A 21,986-nucleotide genomic window follows, 5' to 3' on the forward strand; every position below is an offset into this window, starting at 1 on the left:
TTTCTGGGAATACACCTGAATCAAGAGCCACATAAGGTCACAATACCTACATAGTCATGTTTATTACATTCACAGTGGCCAAGACATGGGATCAAACTTAAGAGGAATGAAGCTGCCATTTGCAGAAAAATAGATGGACATCTTCATGTTAAGGGAAATAAACCAGACTCAGACTAGGATTAGACGTTTGCTTCATGTGTGAATCTATTAAGACACGGAAGTAGAGGGGACTACCCAGGGGACAAGAGGGGCATCAGCAGTATGTGGAAAGTACAGAGTATGGGGTAAATAACTAAAATATCTTATGAAATTTTCATAATGAAACTCACTATTTTATATAATTAGCATATACTTATTAAAAAATACAAAGCAGATACAATTTGAAAAGCCCTTGTTCCTCTTTAATCATGAAATACTGTGACAAGAGAGCTTTAAGCATCAGCTTCTTATTCCATCAGCGTGTCCTTAAGTGAGGCATATGCACTGCCTTATCCTAATACAACTAATCTTTGTTCACATTTATACATTAGATATTGTCAGCTAAATGAGAAAAAAACTTTCTTTAGGTAAGGGCTCATGAAAAAGCCATGGACATCAGTTCTTCTTCTCTTTCTTCTGAGATGAGGTCTTACTATACAGCCCAGAATGGCCTTAAACTCATCCTGCCTGCATTGCCCAAGCATGGGGATTGTGCCACCACATGGCTCCACTGGGAAGAATCCTAGGGTGTTTCTCTTGTGAGAGTCCAAAATTCCACAAAATCTGATGAGACTTAGGATCTCCATTTTATGGCACTGTATGATAACACAATGGTTTTCTTTAAAGTTTTCAAATCAGTAATCCAGTTTTGACTTTGAAATTTTAAGACAACCGCAACATTCTAAATTTTCAGTTAAATGAGTTCAAATTCCATTTCTCAGAGAGTATCGTAACTAGTCTGGGGTCCTTCGTTTTCCAGGTGCTGAGGATTTCCGAGTGTCTATGACTCAGGGTTCTCAGTTCAGTAAGCCTCCCTATGAGGCGAGCAAAATGCTGTGGTTCCTCTGGATGATGCAGTTTCGAATACTTGAATAAAAGCTGTAGAACTGGTTCTTGTAGGTTTTCTACATGCTGCTTATTTTTAAGGCATGGACGATCTAAAAAACATATTTATCTTATGTTAATTTAACATGGTGGAAATAATGAATTCATTTAAAACGATAGTTATTAAATAATATAAATCACAAGTACTTACAGAACCCTAATACACATTAGATTTGCTAATCAAATTGTCTTTGTTCATTGTTTTATTTAATCTTGATGCTATTCTAATGTACTACATTCTACTTTTACCACATTTTTTCAGATTAGCTCTCTGAAATGTAGGGAGTTAAGTAATTTCCATAAGGTCACATGGGAAGGAAAGGGTCAGTGAGTAATATTGGGAATGTAACAGCCATGAAGGGCTTTCCTGAAACTTTAAAAGAGCAAGTAATGTTTCTACAGTCAACAGGGAGAAAAGGGCAAAAACGTTTTAGGTTGCTACCATAAAATATAAGCAACTGGGAAGTTCTGAAAGCTTCAACAGCCTTAATTCATCAAGTCACTTTGCTAACTATGCAGCAAGGAAGCTCACAGGCAAAATTGCCTCCCTTTATTGTATTTATATTCTTAACATAGAATGGGTGGAGAGGGGAGAGACAAACATCTTAAAAAGCAAAAATAGAAGGCTGGAGAGACCACGAAGCAGTTAAGAGCTCTGGCCACTCTTCCTGAACACTGGGTTTCGATTTCCACACCCACATGGAGGCTCTATCCATCTATAACTCCAATTCTAGGAGCTCTGACACCTTCTTCTGGACCCACAGGCACTGCACATATGGAATACGTATGCAGACAAGGGAAACACACACATCAATAAAGCTAAATAAATAAAAAAACATTTTTAAAAAAGCAAAAATAAAATAGTGATGTAGTATAGATTAAAAAAATAAACAAGGAAACAGATAGGACTCTGGGGTAGAGGGCTGGTGGCTCTTTTGCAAAGACTGATTAGGAATATAGCATCATTTAACAGAAACCCAAAATGGTGAAGGAGAAAAAAAACTAAATAAATAAAATAGCAAAAATGTAAAAGAGAGCATCATGTAAGCCTCTAAGCAAAAAGAAGAAAAGATGCATTAAGAATAGTAGAGCCTGTAACATGAGCTTGCAGTGCTCAATGGATTTCTAGGTCAAAATCAATGTGGCCAGGTAAGGATGAAAAAGGAGCAATAGAGACTAAAAAAAAAAAAAAAACTTTGGCTTTAATGTATGCAAAATAGGAAGCCACCAACAGGTGGAAACAGAGGAATGACATGATCTGACTTACATTTTCACAGAATCCTCCTCAGTGTTAATAAGGAGAATATCTATAGAGCATAAAATCAGAAAATCTAGTTAGTTAGATAAGTGGATTCAAGTACACTGCTCGGGCTAGAAACAGTGGGAAGCAAACCAGGCAGTGGTGGCACACACCTTTAACCCCAGAATTCAAGATGCAGAGGCAGATGGATCTCTGAGTTTCAAGGCCAGCCTGGTGTACAGAACAAGTTCCAGGACAGTCAGGGCTGCACAAAGAAACCCCATCTCAAAAAATAAATAAATAAATAAATAAATAAATAAATAAATAAATAAATAAGGGAAGGAGGGGGGGGAGGAAGGAAGGAAGGAAGAAAGGAAGAAAGAAAGGAAGGAAGGAAGGAAGGAAGGAAGGAAGGAAGGAAGGAAGAGGTAAGTACTAGATATATTTTAGGGTTGAGCCAACAGATTTGGTGCATATGTGATATTAGTATACGAGAAAGAAAAGTTAAGAGTTTTTTAAATTTGCACGTGCAATTTGGAAGATGAAGATATAGTTTAGTACAGGTGAAGAAAAATATAATAAAGTCTCAGGAGTTCAGCTTTGGGCTTTTAAACTTGATATACCTGCTCAATCACATGGAAATCTGGAGGGGGCTATTTAACAAGCTCTGGGGATATACATCAAGTTGGTATCAGATACACACAGGCTTTTAATGCCAAGAGATAGGATGAAGTCATGAAGGAAGTAAGTGCAAAAGAAAACAGGGCCTTGTCACAACCATCTGTAACTCCAGTCCCAAGGGATCTGACATCTGAGCTCAGCAGCCAAGGCATGCCGGTAGTGCACCAGATGCAGGCAAAAAACGAACATAAAATAATGAGTTAATTTAAAAGAAGACTGAGTCTTAGAACAACTTAAACATTTCTCGTGAGAAATGAAGAGTACAGAATAAAGGAGACACAGGAAGAATTGCCAATAAACAGGAGAAAACCAAGAGAGAATGATGTTCCTGAGAGTCAGTGACACAAAAAAAGGTCTCAAGGCCAGTGGGATGGCTCACCGGGCCTGACTATCTTGAGTCCAACCCCCAGGACCAACATGGTGAAAAAGGGAACCAACTCCCATAGATTGTTCTCCAACCTCCACATATGTGACATGTACGTATACACTCTCTCTCTCTCTCTCTCTCTCTCTCTCTCTCTCTAAATAAGTAAATAAATATTTTTAAATGTCTATCAAAAGAAAAATACCTATATGAATTAGTGGTCAGGTTGTTTGGTTTGGAGTGGAAACTTCTTGAGAGTATCATGCTTTTGCAGTTTTTTGCACAATTGTAGTCCTGTTTGTGGTGCTGAATATTAGCAAAGTTGGAGGCAAGTTGTTAGTTGGACTGCAGTTTACAAGGAGAACCTAACTTTTTCCAGGTGACAGTGAGTAAGAATGCCAAGATTATGAAAGGGTAAATTGTTGGGAACAAAAATATCAGCCCTGAAAAAGGCTTATCTTCCTCCACCCTTTTCACTGCACAGTGCCTTACAGAGCTTCTTACTTATTTTGAAGCATAATACTGGAAAGTGGAAAATGAAATGTAGCTGCACTAGAGCCTATGTGATTGAACTTTCAATGAGTATACCTAGTGAGCCTTCATGTACCCTGATGTCATGGAAAGTTAGAATGAAAAAGAACACAAGTATGTCCTGATCAAATAAGGTAGGGCAGTGATATCCTAGGACTTGAAGCAGTAAGTTACCCATGCTAATTAACATCTCACTTTGACCTCAAGCCAATATGTAATGCAAGCTACAACTATGAGTTGATACAAAAAGCATGAAGATTCCTCCCAACACACCATAGCTGCAAAATTCCACCCAAAGGCTCACAGGAAACAGGACATCCTCTTGTTCTCTTTTAAGCACTTATGAGCTTCTCTACCAAATATAGATGGCTCAAATAAGATAAGGACTGAGAATTGGCCAGTGGGATCAGCAATGCCAAGACCCTGAAGCTATTGACAGGTGTGGTGGACTGGAGAAGACAGAGTGAAATCGAATGTAAACGATTCAAGTGAAAGAGGTATAAAAAGGAGATTAGACTATAGCTAAATCCCTAAGAAACTTTCTCTTGAATGTGGGAAAGTACATCCAAGGGCAAGAAAGCATTTTTAAAGATGTAAGAAACTACAACACAGTGGTGAGCTTAAAGGAGTACTCATAAAGCAAACTGTGATGGAATGAAACCGGTACCTCCAACCTCAGTGAGTTTAATAACTAAGAACATGATTTCCCATGCAGATGTCCCCCTTCCTGCTGGCAGTGTTTACCTGAGAAAAGCACTGTTGTTGCTGTAAGCAGAGCGTATTCCGTATCCGTTATATGGAGCTCACTCATTCTTCTGTAGAAGTAAGACAGTGAGGCAACAAATTCCTCAGTAATACCTAAGAAGATTAATACAAGTGTATTTTCATCACCATGTAGCACAGCAGCAATCACATCGAGGATCTTTTTTTTCTGTCTCAAACTAGTATAAGAAAAATTAAATGGAGGTGGGGCTCAAGAAGGCTGCCTTCGTGATGGCCAGCAAGGACAGTTCCCTTTGCTGTGCCCTTGAAGGCCATGCCTGAACCTCAGTAGTGGGCTCACTAGGTGTGCTACTGAGAAAGACCAGAACAATAGCAGGGTGTCACCATGTGGACCAAACAGGAGGCTGTGGGGCCGAAAGCCTTTAGCCTGCAGAAGCCCCTCTCTGGGTGTTTCCACGGTAAGGCTCATCTTCTACCTATAAAAGTGGTTGATACTGTCATGTTGGCTGCATATGACAACATCAGCATCCCAGGGAACTTTGAAAAGCACCCCAAAGACTGATTCAGAGGCCCCAAATAGCTTCCCACCTAAATAGGGAAACAATTGCAGTGATATAGCCAAAAGAAAATGGTTACAAATAGAATGCTTACTGGTTACCTGCCTAACGTTAATAAATACATCAGCTGTGTCTACAAATGCTTTCCCCGCCATGGAAGCTCACTTAGCAGAGAAAACTGTGAACTGTGAAAAAGAAAAAAAAAAAAAGCCCATGGCATTCTCCTTGTAATAAAATGGACAGAAGAGGAGGAAAGGAAGCATGGTCATGCAGTATAATACTTTACATTGCATAATGTTACCAGTTAGAGTAGCAGAAGAACGGCCTTCCTTGAAAAAGTTTTCCAAAGAATAAACGTCACTGCTCTGATTATGCAGCTCCAGTGAATGAGCTGAGGGCTTTGGTGGTCTTATAATGTCTAGCAGAAGAAAGAAAATACAAACTCTGAATTTTTTACCCTAATCATTATATAGATAGTAAATTAAATATCTTTTCAGAATCCAACATAACCATTATGTGAAAAACAATCCCCTAAAATAATACCTTTATCGTTTTTGGTCCTGGAACATAAAACCAGATTGATAGCTCATGTTTTGTAGAAAGAGTGTGTACAAGACCCTCCAAAATGAGTTTTCCATGATGATCTAAAGAATGACCTTCTTAAACACACCCTCCACACATCACTCTGGAGTATCGGAGGCTGTGGAGGCTCTTAAGCAAACACTATCCAAGCAATCATGAGCTGGGTCATCAAGGGGGCCTCCCCTTTAGCAACCTTACTGACTAGTATATGCAGGGAAGAACAACCAATAAATAAGTTTTAAAGGTTAGCGCTACAGCAAGTGCAGTTAGTGAAGGAAGTAGTCATTGCTGGCAAAAATGTTGTGTTGGTTATTTGTTTTTGTTTTTGCTTTGTTTTTTTCACTTTTCTTCTTCCCACATCTTCAACCAACAGAAAGTAATGGTTTGAATTATCGCATGCACACACTAGAACAATGGTGGGTTTCCTGCTCTATTCAAAGGGTAATTGTTTTTTTTAAAAAAAAAAACATGCTTCTGAGCCAGGCAGTGGTGGCACATGCCTTTAATCCCAGCACTCTGGAGGCAGAGGCAGGCAGATCTTTGTGATTTTGAGGCCAGCCTGGTCTACAAGAGCTAGTTCCAGGACAGGCTCCAAAGCAATAGAGAAACCCTGTCTTGAAAAACAAAACAAACAAACAAACAAAAAAAACCCATGCTTTTATTTTTTATGGAAGTGAGGTAACTGGATACTAGGTTCAACACTAGCCTAACTAGCACTTTATCCCATTGCAGAGGTGTTTCACAATTAACCACAATTAAGTAGCCCATAGAGCAAGCATTCAGCCTTCACCCAGAACTCCACTGTCTTAAAATCACCATTGCCTTAGTGGGTTTTTTGTTTTGTTTTGGTTTTTGGTTTTTTTGTTTGTTTGTTTGTTTGTTTTTTTGGTTTGGTTTTTCGAGACAGGGTTTCTCTGTGGCTTTGAAAGTTGTCCTTTTGTAGACCAGGCTGGCCTCGAACTCACAGAGATCCACCTGCCTCTGCCTCCCCAGTGCTGGGATTAAAGGCATGCGCCGCCGCCACCACCCGGCCTGTCTTAATGTTTAAACCCTTGTAAATGTCCTCCTCTTTAGACGAGCCTGGCTTAGGGGCACAGAAGCCCCCTCCCAAGCTAAGGAGTTCTGGGCAGTTGACAGCTGCTAGGGGAAGAAGAGTCCAGTTTCTTTCTTTAGGGGTCTGGTCCCTCCAAGTTGACAGGCTCCCATGGATGAGCCCATACCCGTGTGCATATGAGTAGAACTACTTAGAGTCACTGGGTTGTTTTTAAGAAGAGTGGGAGAGGACATGAAATTCGGAAAGATGTGGGGAATTCTGGGGTAGTTCGTGGAGGAGGAAGTGAGATGAGAATGATCAAAAATACTTTGAATACATGTATGAAATTCTCACAAGAATAAAAAGACTACAATTTTAAAAAGAATGACTTTGTTGAGAGAAAATGCTAGATGAATATATTAGAAGACTATACATAGCTATCATGAGACATTTGTTCCTACATGAACTGGTTAGTAGAGTTCTTGCTTAACATGCACAAGGTCCCATCCCCGGCACCTCATAAAGCAGACTTAGAGGAATGCATCTGTACTCTCATCCATTGGCAGGTGGGAGCAGGAGCACCAGGGGTTCAAGATGCTCCTCAGCTACATGAGTTCTAGGAGGGTAGGTTACGCGCACGCATGCATGTGTGTGTGCGTGCCTGTGTGTGTAATATATAATTTGCTGCCAAGTCCAACATGGCTATGTTAAAGTTACATGAAATCATTTTTTCTTTTTACCTCCAGAGGTTGATTCTTTCCCACTGTAAAGATGGGCTACATGAAGAAACATTACTTCAGTTTTTGACTCCCTCTGTAGTGCATTCTGATCCTCACTGGTTAAATTTTCAAATCCTTTAAAAAAAAAAAAAAAAGCAAGAAGAAACAAGATAATTAAAGAATAATGCTCATAAATTAAATGTTTAAAAAATATTTCGTTACTTATCATTCCTAAATGCTTTTTGGGAATAACCATAGCATACAAGTTCAAATCTGAATAAATTATTGATTCTACATGGTAATATTTTAGAGCACTTTTATCAGAACTAGATGACGCTTTTCTTATGGCAAGAACAAATTCACGCACAGTTGCTTTAGCCTTGAAGAACGTAATATTACAATGAGTTATTGTACCTGCAAATATATAATCAAACTGTGTTATATATAACTAAGTTTTAGTCCAGTGTGGCTTGTTTTCTTTGTTTTCTGTTTCATCAAAAAACAAAAACTACATCATTATAATAATTTGTAAATATTTAAATTGTCACCCAATTGATTAATTTAAGTAGATAAAATAAGTATTTTTTTTTTAGTTAGAAGAAGCATTATTACAAAAAAAAAAATAAATAAAGGTTTTCTATTGAACCCAGAGCCCCACACACATTGAACAACTGCTCTGCCACTGAGCTGTATATCCAGTCCCACATTAGAGGTTTTTGTTTTGCTATACTACCCCTTTTCCTTAAATATGGAGAAATGGAGGCTGGAGAGATGACTCAGCAGGTAAGAGTATTTGTTGTTCTTGCAGAGGACCTGGGTTTGGTTCCCAGCACCCACATGGTAATTCACAACCAGTTCCAAGGAATCCCACACTCTCTCCTGGCCTCCATGATATGGTGTGTACATGGTATTCTTGCAGGCAAAACATTCATAACACAACAAATAAGAATAAATAAATCTTAAAAAATAATGAACACAATTTTACCTGGCAGTCCCTTGGTAAAATTCATCAGCCCATGAATATTTAGAACTGCTGCTTCTGAGAGTCTCAGAAAACTTAGTTCAGTGTTGGAATACTCCTGCAGCTAATCCATAAAAAGAAATAAAAATGATAAATAGAATTTTCTTTCATATAACTACTAAAGTTTTAGCCATTTTTGCTATCATTACAAGTTCTTTCTTGCCTGTAATAGATACATACAAGTGGACTCGCTTCCCCTAAAGGAATCATGAATTTTTGATGAGCAGTCACTATGGTATTCATAAGATGATGTTCCTCTTGAGTTAGTGCCATGCTTTCCTGAACCTATAAGGAAACAGAGGGGCACCTGTAATGTGTGCCTATTACACACGTTGTCAATAAAGAAACCAGAGATGTATAGAAGAAAGGTCTTGCCCCTTTTCCAGATCTGGTGGTGGATGATACAAGCTTGCTGTCTGTGCCTTCATCTTCCCCTTGGATGTCAGAATAAAGGGCAACCTTCCGCTTGAAGTTCTTTCGAAGTCTCTTTGACTTACACTGGATCTCTGTGAGCAAACCTGTGGTGTTACAAAATTCACACAAAGTATTTTTGTCTCAGAAAAAAACATGTAGGATTTTATGGAAATGCTCTTAAATGAGTAAATGATCATAGACTTCTCATGTGCATTAACTAACTGTCCTATATTCCTTTCCCTTCATAGCTATGTTATCTGCTTGAAATACAGTTACACCAGACAAAAACTAAGAACCAATTTTTCATTTCCAAATTTAGATTTTTACATAAGAAATTTACATATTAATTGCATCTTAGAAGTGAGATAGATTTTCATTTTATGGAGTAGTAGATCTACCTTATCTATAACTTTTATCAATGGTTTGATGTAAGGAAGACTACCTTAGGATTTTCCAAATTTTTCCTATAAGCCAGACAAAACAATTAGTTACTTTTCAAATGTGGATAATGTTTATTTGAGGATTGTTTTGTCTATTTGTTTTTAAAGATTTATTTTTAATTCTTTATATGTGTGGGTATGCACACATGAGAACAGATGCCAGAAGTGTCACATCCTCTTGAGCTGGAATTACAGTTGATTGTGAGCCACACAGTATGGGTGCTGGGACCTGAACTCAGGTCTTCTGCAAGAGCAGTGATTGTTCTTAATTGCTAAACTGTTTCTCCAGCCTTGGGATTATTGTTTTTATAGAAGGCTTAATCTTCCATTAGTGTTTTACTGGGGCAACAGCAGCTACCATAAATCACTACTAAAATTGTGCAAGTATTAATTAGTACACCTGTCATTTTCATAAGTGTATAAAACATACCTATTAAATAAAAGAGAATGAAGAACCGAAGAAGTATAGAACAAAAAACCTTCAAACCCTTCCATATTATTATTTGTCAGAGAACAAGAATACCCAAAAATATGAAAACATTTTAAACATATCATGAATTGGACATGGTAGTACACACCTGTAACCCCAACTATTCAAGAGACTATGACAAGAGGATCACATGTTGAATGCCAGCCTTGGAAACTGACCCTGCCTTCAATTTTTTAAAAAGTAGAAGAGGAGGCTATGGATGTGGCTTAATGGTACATTGTCAAGAATGTGGGAGTGCCACATTCCCTCAATGCCACAAGAAGGGAAAAGGAGGAGGAGGAAGAGTCAAAGAGAAGGGGAAAGGAGGAGAAGGAGAATGGGGAGAAAGAGGAACAGAGGAGAAAGAAGGGGAAGAGGAGAAGAGGAAAATGGATGCTCCAATACCAAACACATGGCAGTACTGGAACAATTGGGTAAATGTTGTATGAAGAGCTACAGCAATAGTGGCAGGATATGAAAGAATGGGAATAACATGTGAATAAGTCTTATGCTCACCAATCACAACAACTACACTCATCAATTCTCTTGTGCTTCATCTTGCCATAATTCCTTTAAGTTAAAGTGAAGGAGGTTAATTTTATTATAGAATCCCTCAGAAGACTCTGAGTTCCCTTTCACACACATTTCTGACACAGATTAAAAGGCAACTTTTGGGCCAGGTGTGGCAGCATACTTTTTTAATCCTAGAACTTGGAGGGCAGAGGCAGGGGGATCTCTATGAGTTTGAAGCCAGTCTGACATACTTAATAAGTTCCAGGCCAGCTACTAATGAAGTCCTGTCTATAAACTAAATTAATAAAAGACAACATTTTCAAAGGTTTCTTTGGACTGAACTGTGTCTCCAAACCTCATATATAAAGCATTAATCTCTAATGTGATGATACTTGGAGACAGATCCTGACACCCAAGTGTTAACTATTAGTGGGCTGTGCCTACCTGGATATCAGGGAGGCTTTTGACAACTACTGACTTTAAATTTTGCACTTTTTCTATTCAGTATATAATTTTACATTAAGTAACATAAACATACAAGATCTTTTAAAATTGTTTAGATTTATTTTGTTTTATGTGTGTGTGTATTGCTTGCGTGTATGTATGCACACTGTTTGCATGCCTGGTCCCTGCAGAGGTCAGAAGAGGGCATTGAAATCTCTGTAATTGGAATTATGGATGATTGTGAACTGCCATGCAGAAACTAGGAACTGGGCCCTCTGCAAAAGCAACAAGTGCTTTAACTGCTGAGCCAACTCCCCAGTGCCAAACGACCTTTCTAATTAAGATGAAACTATGACCAATTCCAAAATTAGAGCAATACAGTACAGAGCAACATTTATGGAAATCACTACTTAAATTTAAAATGCCACCCATGTTGAGAAATTAATGTACATATATGTGTGGTGTGCACATGCCCATATATAAACAAATATGACAATGTTCAAAATAAATATGCTTTACATTCAAAAATGCTTTACATTCTCAGTAAGTGTATTATTTTTAAATTCAATGTTATTGTAAAGAGTAGAGTGTGAAAGCAGTCCCCCCCCCCACATTAATACAAATCATTCAGCCAAGTTTCCCACATTTGTGGAAATCACAGGGTCAGCACATCCCAGTGCAGTGGTGGGCCTTGCTCTGGGAAAACCACCGCCATTATCATGATGTCTCCCTTGCCAGGTAAGTAAAACTGGAAAAAGTTAACTCGCCCTCAGAAAAACAAAACCAAGTCACAACACAAAGGCACTTACATTCTGCCAGCATCCCCACTGCCTTACACTTTTTTAGTCTGCACTCTTGGCATTTTCTACGCATATACATATCCATTTCACAGTGGCCACCATTCTTGCAACTGTACACAGCATTTTTGGTGATGCTACGTCGGAAAAAACCTAACAACAAAAGTTTTCAAAGTTTAATACTGATATTTTAGCTACGTCTCTGTTTATTAACATTTTACATTTATAGTAATCAAGTTAAGTAGATTCTTTCAATAAAATGAGGGGGTTTTTCTCCCAATAATTTTTTAAATATACATTAAGCTGGAAAATTATTAAATTCTTTCTAGTTGGTATACTCAGTCAATTCTGACAATGTTCCTAACATCTGAAGATTAAACTAAATACCCTTACCACATTAAGGCAACTCTCTATCTTACTATAGGTAAATTACCTATAAGAATTTTTTAAATTACATTCTACAGAATATCAAGATCGCACAACGCATCGCTCAAGGTTCCTTTGAGAGAATACGAGGTCACCTAACACAAAAAGATCAGAAAAGCCTCTCTTTTCTTATATTTTTGGTTGTGAATCTAGCCTTTAAAGGCTGAGCCATCTCTCCAGCGCTAGCCTCTCTTTTCTAAGACCCTCACAATTTGATTTCAGCCCACAAGGGAAGGAGTGCCCCTCTAAACTGCCCCTCCCCCTTCTGAATCACTAACTCCGGTGAGAAAGTACTTTCTTCCCTTTCTTCCTTCACTCCTATTATACAGGGTAATCCCTGCCCTTTCCTGCTCTCTCCAGTGAGTTGGCCAACCTTAGTCAACGCCCCTTTTAAAGAGGGATGGAGTTTCACTATTTCAGTTCAACAAATGAAAAGCTTAGCTTCCGTTTTCTAAAACTGCCTCAGGTCGGTTTCAACAGTGAGATGCTGATTTTGAAAGCAGGCCATCCCTTGTCCAGCTACCCTACTCAGGATGCTGTTACCTCATTTCCTATACTCTCCATTTGGCTATTCTTTTGCAAGTGTTGAGTTGCAAAATTTAGAGGTAAAATTTAACTCTGAACGAACACGTTTATTTATGCTATATTGATTGGCCTGTTTTCTGTTGTTTGTGTTCTGAATGTGCTAGGATCAAATCCAAAACTAGATGCTAAGTGCTCTAAGGCCTGTGTGCATTCCCATCCCTACATTTATTGGTTGTGCTGGACTGCTTCAAAACTCACTCTGCAAACACTGGTCTTTGCTTCCAGACTTTCAGTTTGCTCTCTCTCCCCCCCCCCCCTCTCTCTCTCTCTCTCTCTTTCTCTCTCCCTCCCTCCCTCTCTCTCCCTCTCTCTCTCTCTCTCTCCCTCTCCCTCTCTCTCTCTCTCTCCCTCTCTCTCTCTCCCTCTCTCTTTTGTTCTCTCTCTCAAGATTTATTTTTTATGTTTACAGTTCTGCCTGCATGTATCCCTGAAGGCCAGAAGAGGGCACCAGATGCCTTTATAGATGGTTGTGACCACAATTTGATTGAAGGGAATTGAACTTAGGACCTCTGGAAGAGCAGCCATTGTTCTTAAGCCTCTGAGCCATCTCTCTAGCCCTTGTTCTCTTTCTTTACAAAACATTTTTAAAAATCTTTTGACTTAGAATCAAAGAAATCATTTGTTTCAGATTTTCTCCAATTTTGTAAATTATTTCAACCACATGAAAAAATGTCATGGTTAACATTCTGATCTCAATGAAAACTCATGCTTTGTTACAGTATTGAATTCTAGGAATAGGGAAAACTTTTGCTTGTATGTATTGAGTTTTATACTTAAATGTGAAAGACATCTTCAAAAATGAAGAGAGAAACCTGGTAGTGAATGCCCTTAATATCAGCACTTAGAAGATAGAAGCAGATGGATGTCTGAGAGTTCAAAGACAGCCTGGTTGAGTTCCAGGACAGTCAGGGCTGCCTAGAGAGACCTTGTCTCAAAAAATAAAATTAAATTAAAATAAAATAAAAATAAAAACAAGAAGGGAAAAAAAGAGGAAGACAAAGTGGAAGGGGAAGAGAAAGGAATTAACCCTAAGACCTGGCATAGTACTGCATGCTTTTAGTTCCAGCACTAAGAAGGCAGAAGCAAGCAGATCTCTGTGGGTTCAAAGCCAAAATGGTCTACATAGTGAGTTCTAGGCCAGCCAGAGCTACACATTGAGACCATGTTTCAAAAAAAGAAAAGAAAAGAAAAGAAAGAAAACAGAAAGGAAGAAAAAAAGGGAGGGAGGGAAAGAGGGAACTAGTCTTAAACTTAACACTTTATTCTCCTTCCTTGGATCACAGATTGATCCCTTTAAACTTGCTTCTCCCTGGTTTTGTTTCTCGTGTTTTACACTTGATCTTAGCCTAATCCAAGAAGTGATATATTCCTCGAGTTTTATGAAGCATGTTTTATGTGTGTAGGTGTTCTGCCTGTATGTGTGACCAGGGGTATGCAGGGCTGTTTGTTTTGTTGTGACTTAACCTTTACCTTTGCAGCCTTCACAGGTGAGTGCATTGTAGTGATATCCTGATGCCTTATCACCACAGACCACGCACAGCTCATCTTGTCCCTTCCAGCGTAAAGAACAAGTTGGTCTGGACCTTTGTATCCCAGGGCATCCATCTTCCTCATCGTGAACAACCATGCGAGTGGACTGACTCCATTCACGGGCATCAAGTCCACACCAACCACCACCACTGTACTGTGGATCCAAGCCGTATGTGTTGAAATGACTTTGAAAAGATGGCGGCTGTAAAGCTGGAGGAAACTGAGCAGTAGAATACTGACAATAGGGTGCTTCTTGGAAATCAGCGTCACACAGTTGATAATGGATTTGTTCTGGCAAAATATCTAGTTTTAATATCACAAAAAAAGAATAAATCATAAAAAGTCAAATGTTCATTTGTTTTCAAACTTCAGAATGTTTTATACTCAACAGAAATTTACTTCAACATTACATCTTAGGGCTTGACGCCCAGAATAATAGGAACACAGTAAATGGAACTACAATATCTAATAAATGCTATCACCCCAGAAGTGACAGAGATAGATGAGGAGCCAGTAGAAAGGGCATTCGTTGCTAGTAGTGCTAGTCTCTCTCCTTAAGAGGAAATCTTTCCCAGAGTCTTGAGTTTATTTCCCCTATCTTTTGCATTTCCTTTGTTATGGTTATTGTCACAACACAGAAGTGGGAAGTCTGTCCCTCTTGGAAACAAGTCTTCTAGTAAGCAAGTACCCAAGCAAAAAACACTGCGGGCACCCTAAGAAGATATTCAGCACTTCACACACAGGCCCAGAGGCAGGCTGACCACAGCCACGCCCCATAAGTTGTGTGTTACCTAGGCCATTGCCTGGATTCCTTATATAGAAATGTTCTTGGGACTTTGCAAACACCTGCCCACCCAAGCTGCACAGAAACAGTGCCTCTTGACCTAATTGGTGATGTCAACCTTGGACCCACTCCCCAGAGGCACAAAAACTCCTTCTCCCAACTTCCCACTAAGTGACCTTAAATGGACACCCATGCATAATAAGACCTTGTCTCACAAATAAATAAATAAAACATTTTTAATTAAAATAAAAGAATGTCCTTTTTTCTCCTTAAGCCTGCTGAACTTTGTTTCAGACCCTGTTGTTCTTTTGTTTTGATTAGCGCCTAAGAAACACAAACATGAGACTCAGCGCCCAGGTGGAGTTTATTAGAGGGGAGAGAAAGGGAGGGGGGAGAACAAGGGAAGAGAGAGGGGGGAGCAAGAAAGGAGAGGAGGGGGAAAGAGAGGGATAGCAAGAGGAGAGCAAGAGAGGAAGAGAGCCGAAGAGAAGGGAGAAAAAGGGGATAGCTGGTGGCCAACCGAAATCAGGGGAGAGGGAGAGGGGTGTGCGGGCGCTTGCTTTAAAGGGGGGACTTGCTCATGCCTCCCTGTGCAGCCAGGTAAAGCATCACATAGTGATGGCATGGCCATGAGCATCCCACACATCGTGGGGGGGGGGTCGGCAGACTGCTAGTTTCCAACAGACCCCACCATGCAGTCAGCTCTGCCTAAAGAACAATCCAATTCCATCCACCTACTGAACTACACCTGTCTCTAATCCTGTTATAGCTGTTTTTAGTATAATCAGGTCACAAACTATATAAATTAGCCAATTAACTCATCCCAAAAGGAAAAAAATTAATTTCAAATAGAACAAAACAACAGCAGATAACCTTTTGTGTGAACTTCTCATTTATTGCATCTCAGCTCTTTTAACATTTGTAGCCTGGTTTAAGTTACTAGCTTCTCTTTGTTGTATATATTGAGACCAGCTTATCTACCTTGAAGAGTTACTGTAAAACAAAATGAAATATGATAGTTAAAAGCACATTTTAATGGGGCTGGGAAGGTGGCTCATTAGACTAGAGTGCTCATTGCACAGCATGAAGGCCGGATGGGTCTCAGGACCCACTTACAGCTAGACTGGAGATGTGCATCTGTAGTCCCAGCACACCTTCAGCAGGATGAGAGAGGGACATAGAATGGCAATAGCCAAAAAAGAGACCCTATCTCAAACAAGATGGAAAGGGAGGAAAGATAATCAAGATTGGCCTTTGACCTCTACATTTATGCTGTATCATGAATATAACTGTATGTATGTATGTGCTTGAGCATACACACATGCATGTGCATGTGCACACATACACACACACACACACACACACACACACACACGATTTTTTTAAAAGCACATTTTGGGGTCCTCAAAATGGCTCTGCCCATAAAAACACCAACCACATAAGCCAGATGACTTCAGCTCAATATCCAGAGCCCACCTAATGTCCGATGCAATGGTGTGCATTTGTAATCTCAACACTCCTACAAAGAGATGAGAGTCATAGAATCCTAGAATTTCAGAGGTCAAGTAGCCTAGAGTACAAAGCTTGGCAAAGAAAATAAGTAAAAATTTAAAATACATATAAACTATAAGATGGCACACAGCATAATATTGTCATGATCATCAGAATTTCCAAGAGCCAACTTACTCCCTGCTTTCAGGAAAACTACTGGACTTAATTCAAAATATTAGCTCCAAAAGAACCCAGTGATACTTGGTTACTCTGTGTCTGTAGCTGGTAATGTATTCTCCTGGTGCTGAGTCATTAAACTTACCTTCAAAATTCAACCATCAAGATCAGCAAGCAGGACACTTTTTATTCACATAAAATCACTCACAAAAGTCATTTGCAACCCTATAGCATCCAACACCAGTTCAGTGTTGAATACTGTCAAATAAATAGCCTAACACAAGAAAAATGTTTCTGGGTAATAAATGTTCAGTAGTAAAGCCCTCCCATAGCACCACAAGACCTGGGTCCAATTGCTGGCACCACAAACCAGGAAAAGAAAAGAATCAGTAAAACCGTTACCTATTTTTTTTTTTTTTTAAGAGAAAGGGGCCATTGCTGCTGACTGTCCAAAGTAAATAATTAGCCCTTTCTCACCCTGTGGAAAGAAAAGTTTAAACTGTATGTAAGATTACATCTATATCACAGCTTTAGTCTGTATGTAGAAAATTTCTAGTGTCACTTGCATTCTCTTTTCATTTCTTTTTGTTTTGAAAATTTATATTAAGATTAAAATGTCAAACATAACTGGGTTCCAGTAACTAAGAGCCCTTATAGCTCTTGCAGAGAATCAGGGGTTCAGTTCCTAGCACCCGCATGGTAGCCCACAACTGCCTGTAAATCCAGTTCCAGGGGACCTGTAACCTTCTTACTTTCTCAGGCACCTACACTCATATGTACACAAAAGATTCATAGTCACACGCAGATATATACATAAAATAGAAAATAAGTAAATAAGTCTTGACAATTTTATGCAAGCTCTGGAAATGGGGCTCAGCCATTAAAAGAGTCTGCTCCACAGAGGACTCAGTTCCCAACATCCACATGGCAGCTCACAACCACTGTAACTCCAGCTGTAAGCAGATCCAGTGTCTATGGCTTCTGTGGGAACCTGTGTTCACATGCAAATAACCACACACACACACACACACACACACACACACAATTAAAAATAATACAAATAAATCTTTAAAGTAAAACAATTAATCAACCATGACTACTATAAGTCTCACGTACAATTTAACATTAAAGTTTGCCACTGAGTCGAACTAGAACCCAGATGGAGAGGACAAGACCAGGCTGCAGAAACACATAGAGACAGCTGACCTGAACAAGGAGGAGCTAACGGGCCCCCAGACTGATAGCTGGGAAGCCAGCATGGGACTGACTTAGGCCCCCCTGAATATGGGTCTCAGCCAGAAGGATTGAGCATTCTAAGGGACCTCAGACAGTGAAGCCAGGATGTATTCCTGGTGCACAAAAGGACCCTGCGAACACATCCCCCATGGAGGGATAACTGCCTTGACCTAGAGACAGGAGAGAAGCCCTAGTCCCTACTTCACATGACCTGTCAGATCTACATGACCCCAACTGGATGGCATTCCCCTACATATGGAATTGGGGTGGGGGGATGGGAGGGGAGGGTGGTTAGGGTGCATGTGAGAGGGCAGAGAGGGTAAAAGTGAGGGAAGAAGGGAGGAAGGGAGGGAGGGAGGGAAGGAAGGAGGAAGAGGGAACTGGGATCGACATGTAAAATAATAAATTAAATAAAAAAAGAATTCTTGTTTAATAAACTAAAAAAAAAAACATTAAAGTTTGCCTCTATTTGTCGTTAAAACTAACTTCAATGTTTGCAAATTAATTTTAATTGAATACAGTTTTTACATTTGTTTATTTTGTGTGTGAGAGAATTGCGCATTAATGTATGTCTGTGCACTTCCTGTGTGCCTGGTGCCTGAAGAAATCAGAGAAGGGCACTGAAGTCTCTGGAATTGGTATCTAGTCCTCTGGAAAAGCAGCCAGTGCTTTTCTGCTTAGATGAGCTGCTAAGGCATCTCTTCATACACACACACACACACACACACACACACACACACACACACACTTTATTAACAGTTGTACTGCAGTTTTTTATTACATACCATAATACTGTGTGGGTTCAGCAAGACAGTACCCATCAGATGCAGTGACATAGGTATTTGCCATTCTCTGGTCCAGGATCCACAATTTTGTTTTCTTCAGCAATGCTAGACACTTTCAGAATAAAACCTGAGGTGGCGGAGAACTGCAACAGATTACTTATGATTTTATTAAATTGCCATGTAAAGCCAGCCATGGTAGTACATGTCTATAATTTCAACACTCTAGAAACTGACACAGGGTAATCTTCCTTCCAGGACTACATAGTAAGTTCAAGACCAGCCTGAGAAATATAGCAAGACTGTCCAACAAACAACAGAAGTTACAATTTTTTAATAAGAATTTTAAATGGATTAGATGGCTCTAGGGGCAGAGAAGCTTGCAACAGAACCCTGGCAGCCTGAGTTCAATTCCCAGAACCCATGTAAAGTTGGGAGAAGGGAACCAACTCCACCAAGTTGTCATCAGCCTTCCACCTGTGCTCTGTGGTACATGTACATGTACCCACATACATTACATGTATGCCAGTGAAAAAATAGTAAAATTTGCAGAATTTATACATGAGACTTATGCTTCTATTTTAATCAAGAAATTTTTCACATCCTCAGACACAAAATTATTTAATTTCACTAGTTTCTTATTGTCTAACCTTTAAATGACTTAATAAATTTGGCAATAATCATTAGAAGCATACCAAATTTGACGTTACAACTCAAACGCTGTCTCAGCGCTTATTTATAGATGATTTATTATACTTCTCTGAACCTTGGCTTCCTCGGTTGAGTAACAACACTCTCCACAAAAGTATTGGGAGAAGCAGATTAGTGCATGTAAAACTCAGCACAACTCTTAACAATAACTCATTCCCCAAAACGGTTGTTCTAGGAGACTGGAGAGATGGCTCAGCAGTTAAGAACACTTGCTGCTCTTGCATAGAACAGAGTTTGGGGTCCGGTTCAGAGCGCCTGCAATATCAGTCCCAGGCAGTCCAACACCTTCTTTGTGCCTCCATAGGTACACACACACACACACACACACACACACACACACACACACACACACACACTCACAGAGAGAGAGAGAGAGCATTGTAATTTTTTGTTGTGACTCAGGCAGGTATAGTGGCACATGCCTTTAAACCTAGCCTTCAGGAAGCAAGGGGCAGATAGATCTCTCTGAGTTTGAAGTTGACATGGTCTAGTAAAGAGATCCAGGCTAGCCAGACTTACATTGTAAGACCTTGTCTCAAAGCAAATAAATAAATCTTTTTTTTTTAATTATTCTAAGCCAGGCAGTGGTGTCATAAGCCTTTAATCTAGCACTCTGGAAGCAGAGGCAGGTGGATCTTTGAGTTTGCAGCCAGCCTGGTCAACAGAGCAAGTTCCAGGACAGCCAGGCCAACACAGAGAAACCCTGTCTCAAAAAAAAAAAAAAAAAAAAAAAAAATTACTCTAATTGTTTCCAGATCTCTGTGTTGTAAATTAAGGTGGAATTCAAAAATAGACTTTTTCATTAATACAAAGGAAGTTAAAGAGTGGGAAACAATAGCTTTCATGATATTTTATAATCATCTAAATACTTGGTAAATACATTTTCTCCAGCACTCTGACAAGGTAAATATTAAAGCATTAATTTTGCACTGCTTGAATAATGACAACATCAGATTTACTTTTAATAGGAAGACACAAAAGGTGAAAGTTATGAGGAAAAATTATCAAAATCTAAGACTATTCCTTATGGGTAATTTGTTAGTTTTTGTTATTTCCTGAGAAGGAACTCCAAAAAGGATGTCTTTAAATAGCACTAAACAGGAAACCACAGTTTTGAAGCTGGAAGTCATTTGGAGGGGAGAAGGTCACCTTAGAGGCTGTCATATTTTGTAGCTTTATCCCATCCTTACAAGATATGGGCTGGCACAGTGGCGCATTCCTCAGGAAGCTGAAGCAGGAGGCATGAGAGTTTGAGGCCAGCTTGGGATACATGGGGAGACCTTGAGTCAAAAAGAAGGAAAAATGTTATCCCAAAAGAAAACAGCAAGAAGAAAATGGATTGATGGGAGATGTCATTCTGTATATGTTTCTCATACTGGTTAATAAATAAAGCACTGTTGGCCAATAGGAAAGGAAGATAGGAGGGACTAGGAGACAAGGAGGAAGAGGAAGTAGTAAGGAGGGGTCAGCATGGAGAGACCGGGGAGACCAGACGCTTGCCTCACTCCCCGGTAAGGAGACCACATGGAAATACGCAGAAATGGGTTAATACTTAAGACAGAGATAGCGATTAGAAACTAGCACCTGGCCAATAGCATTGTACCAAATACAGAGTCTATGTGTGTTATTTGGGGCTGGCGCGGCAGCAGGACAAGACCAGGCGGCAGGCGGAAAAACCGTACTCGTTACAATGGATTTTGTTGTTTTACATGGATTTTGGAAGGTTTTCTTTGATTTGTTTCTTTTGTTTTTTGAAATTAAGTTTCCTGTAACCAAGCTGGCCTTGAGGTACTGATCACTGTGCCACCATGCCCAGCAAAAATGTGAATCTTTTAAACATTTATTTATTATGTATACAGTGTTCCCCTTGCATACCAGAAGAGGGCGCCAGATCTCATTATAGATGGTTGTGAGCCACCATGTGGTTGCTGGGAACTGAACTCAGGATCTCTGGAAGAGCAGCCAGTGCTCTTAATCTCTTGAGTCATCTCTATAGCCCCAAAATAGAATTTTTAAATCATGCCAATAATGCATTTGATGAAGCACTTCTGAGAATCTGAAAATATTTTTTAAACTTTTCTTTGGTGCGTTTTCATATGAGTTCTGTAACCAAGATTTCTCCCACCATGAAGATAATTCCAATAGTGATATGCCTGAAAGTTGTATCCTGTTTCACCTTGAGGATGTAGGTGCCTTTAAAATCTCACAAGCCTGCCCTCCCTCCACCCAGTCCTCTACTAGTACAGCAACAGTCGTTTATGGTATTATGAAGTAGGAGCGATGCCTGTGGATAAGTATTACTCCCTTGGGGAGTAATAAACCAATACTACCAAGGTGTGTGACTGCTTTTCCACTACTAAAAGTCAGCTGACTCCCCTTATATACAAAAAGAATTCTGAGTTGGATGTGGAGGCATACTCCTGTAATCCCAGCCCTTGGATAGTGGAGGAAGGAAGCCAGCCTCAGCTACACAGTGAATTCAAAGCCAGCCACAGTTACATAGTGAGTTCAAGGCCAGGTGAGGCTATATGAAACCCTAAGTCTCAAAAAAAAATTGCTGTTGAACTAATTTATATAGTAATTTTAGCAATATCATCTGTTTCTTTCTAAGCTTCTCTTTTAAGTCTCAGTCAGATATTGGAACAATGCAATT

The 21,986-nt window shown here is 39.5% G+C and overlaps 1 protein-coding gene and 1 non-coding gene across 2 annotated transcripts; both read right to left on the bottom strand.

Annotated features, from left to right (window-relative positions):
• Positions 1-878: 878 nt before the first annotated feature.
• Positions 879-18,746, bottom strand: LOC127232799 (bile acid receptor). Its single transcript, XM_051199064.1, has 10 exons — positions 18,626-18,746; positions 14,093-14,455; positions 11,624-11,764; positions 8,910-9,052; positions 8,715-8,819; positions 8,499-8,598; positions 7,535-7,648; positions 5,481-5,597; positions 4,644-4,757; positions 879-1,136 (listed from the first exon to the last, which is right to left on the bottom strand). The coding sequence occupies exons 1-10, from the start codon at positions 18,687-18,689 to the stop codon at positions 889-891; spliced, it is 1,509 nt and encodes a 502-aa protein (XP_051055021.1). The 5' UTR covers positions 18,690-18,746; the 3' UTR covers positions 879-888.
• LOC127233144 (U1 spliceosomal RNA) lies at positions 11,399-11,560 on the bottom strand. Its single transcript, XR_007835449.1, has one exon. It is a non-coding gene; the product is annotated as a U1 spliceosomal RNA (small nuclear RNA).
• Positions 18,747-21,986: the final 3,240 nt, after the last annotated feature.

Source organism: Phodopus roborovskii, unplaced genomic scaffold (genome assembly GCF_943737965.1).
Source record: "Phodopus roborovskii unplaced genomic scaffold, PHOROB, whole genome shotgun sequence".
Lineage (NCBI taxonomy): Eukaryota > Metazoa > Chordata > Mammalia > Rodentia > Cricetidae > Phodopus > Phodopus roborovskii.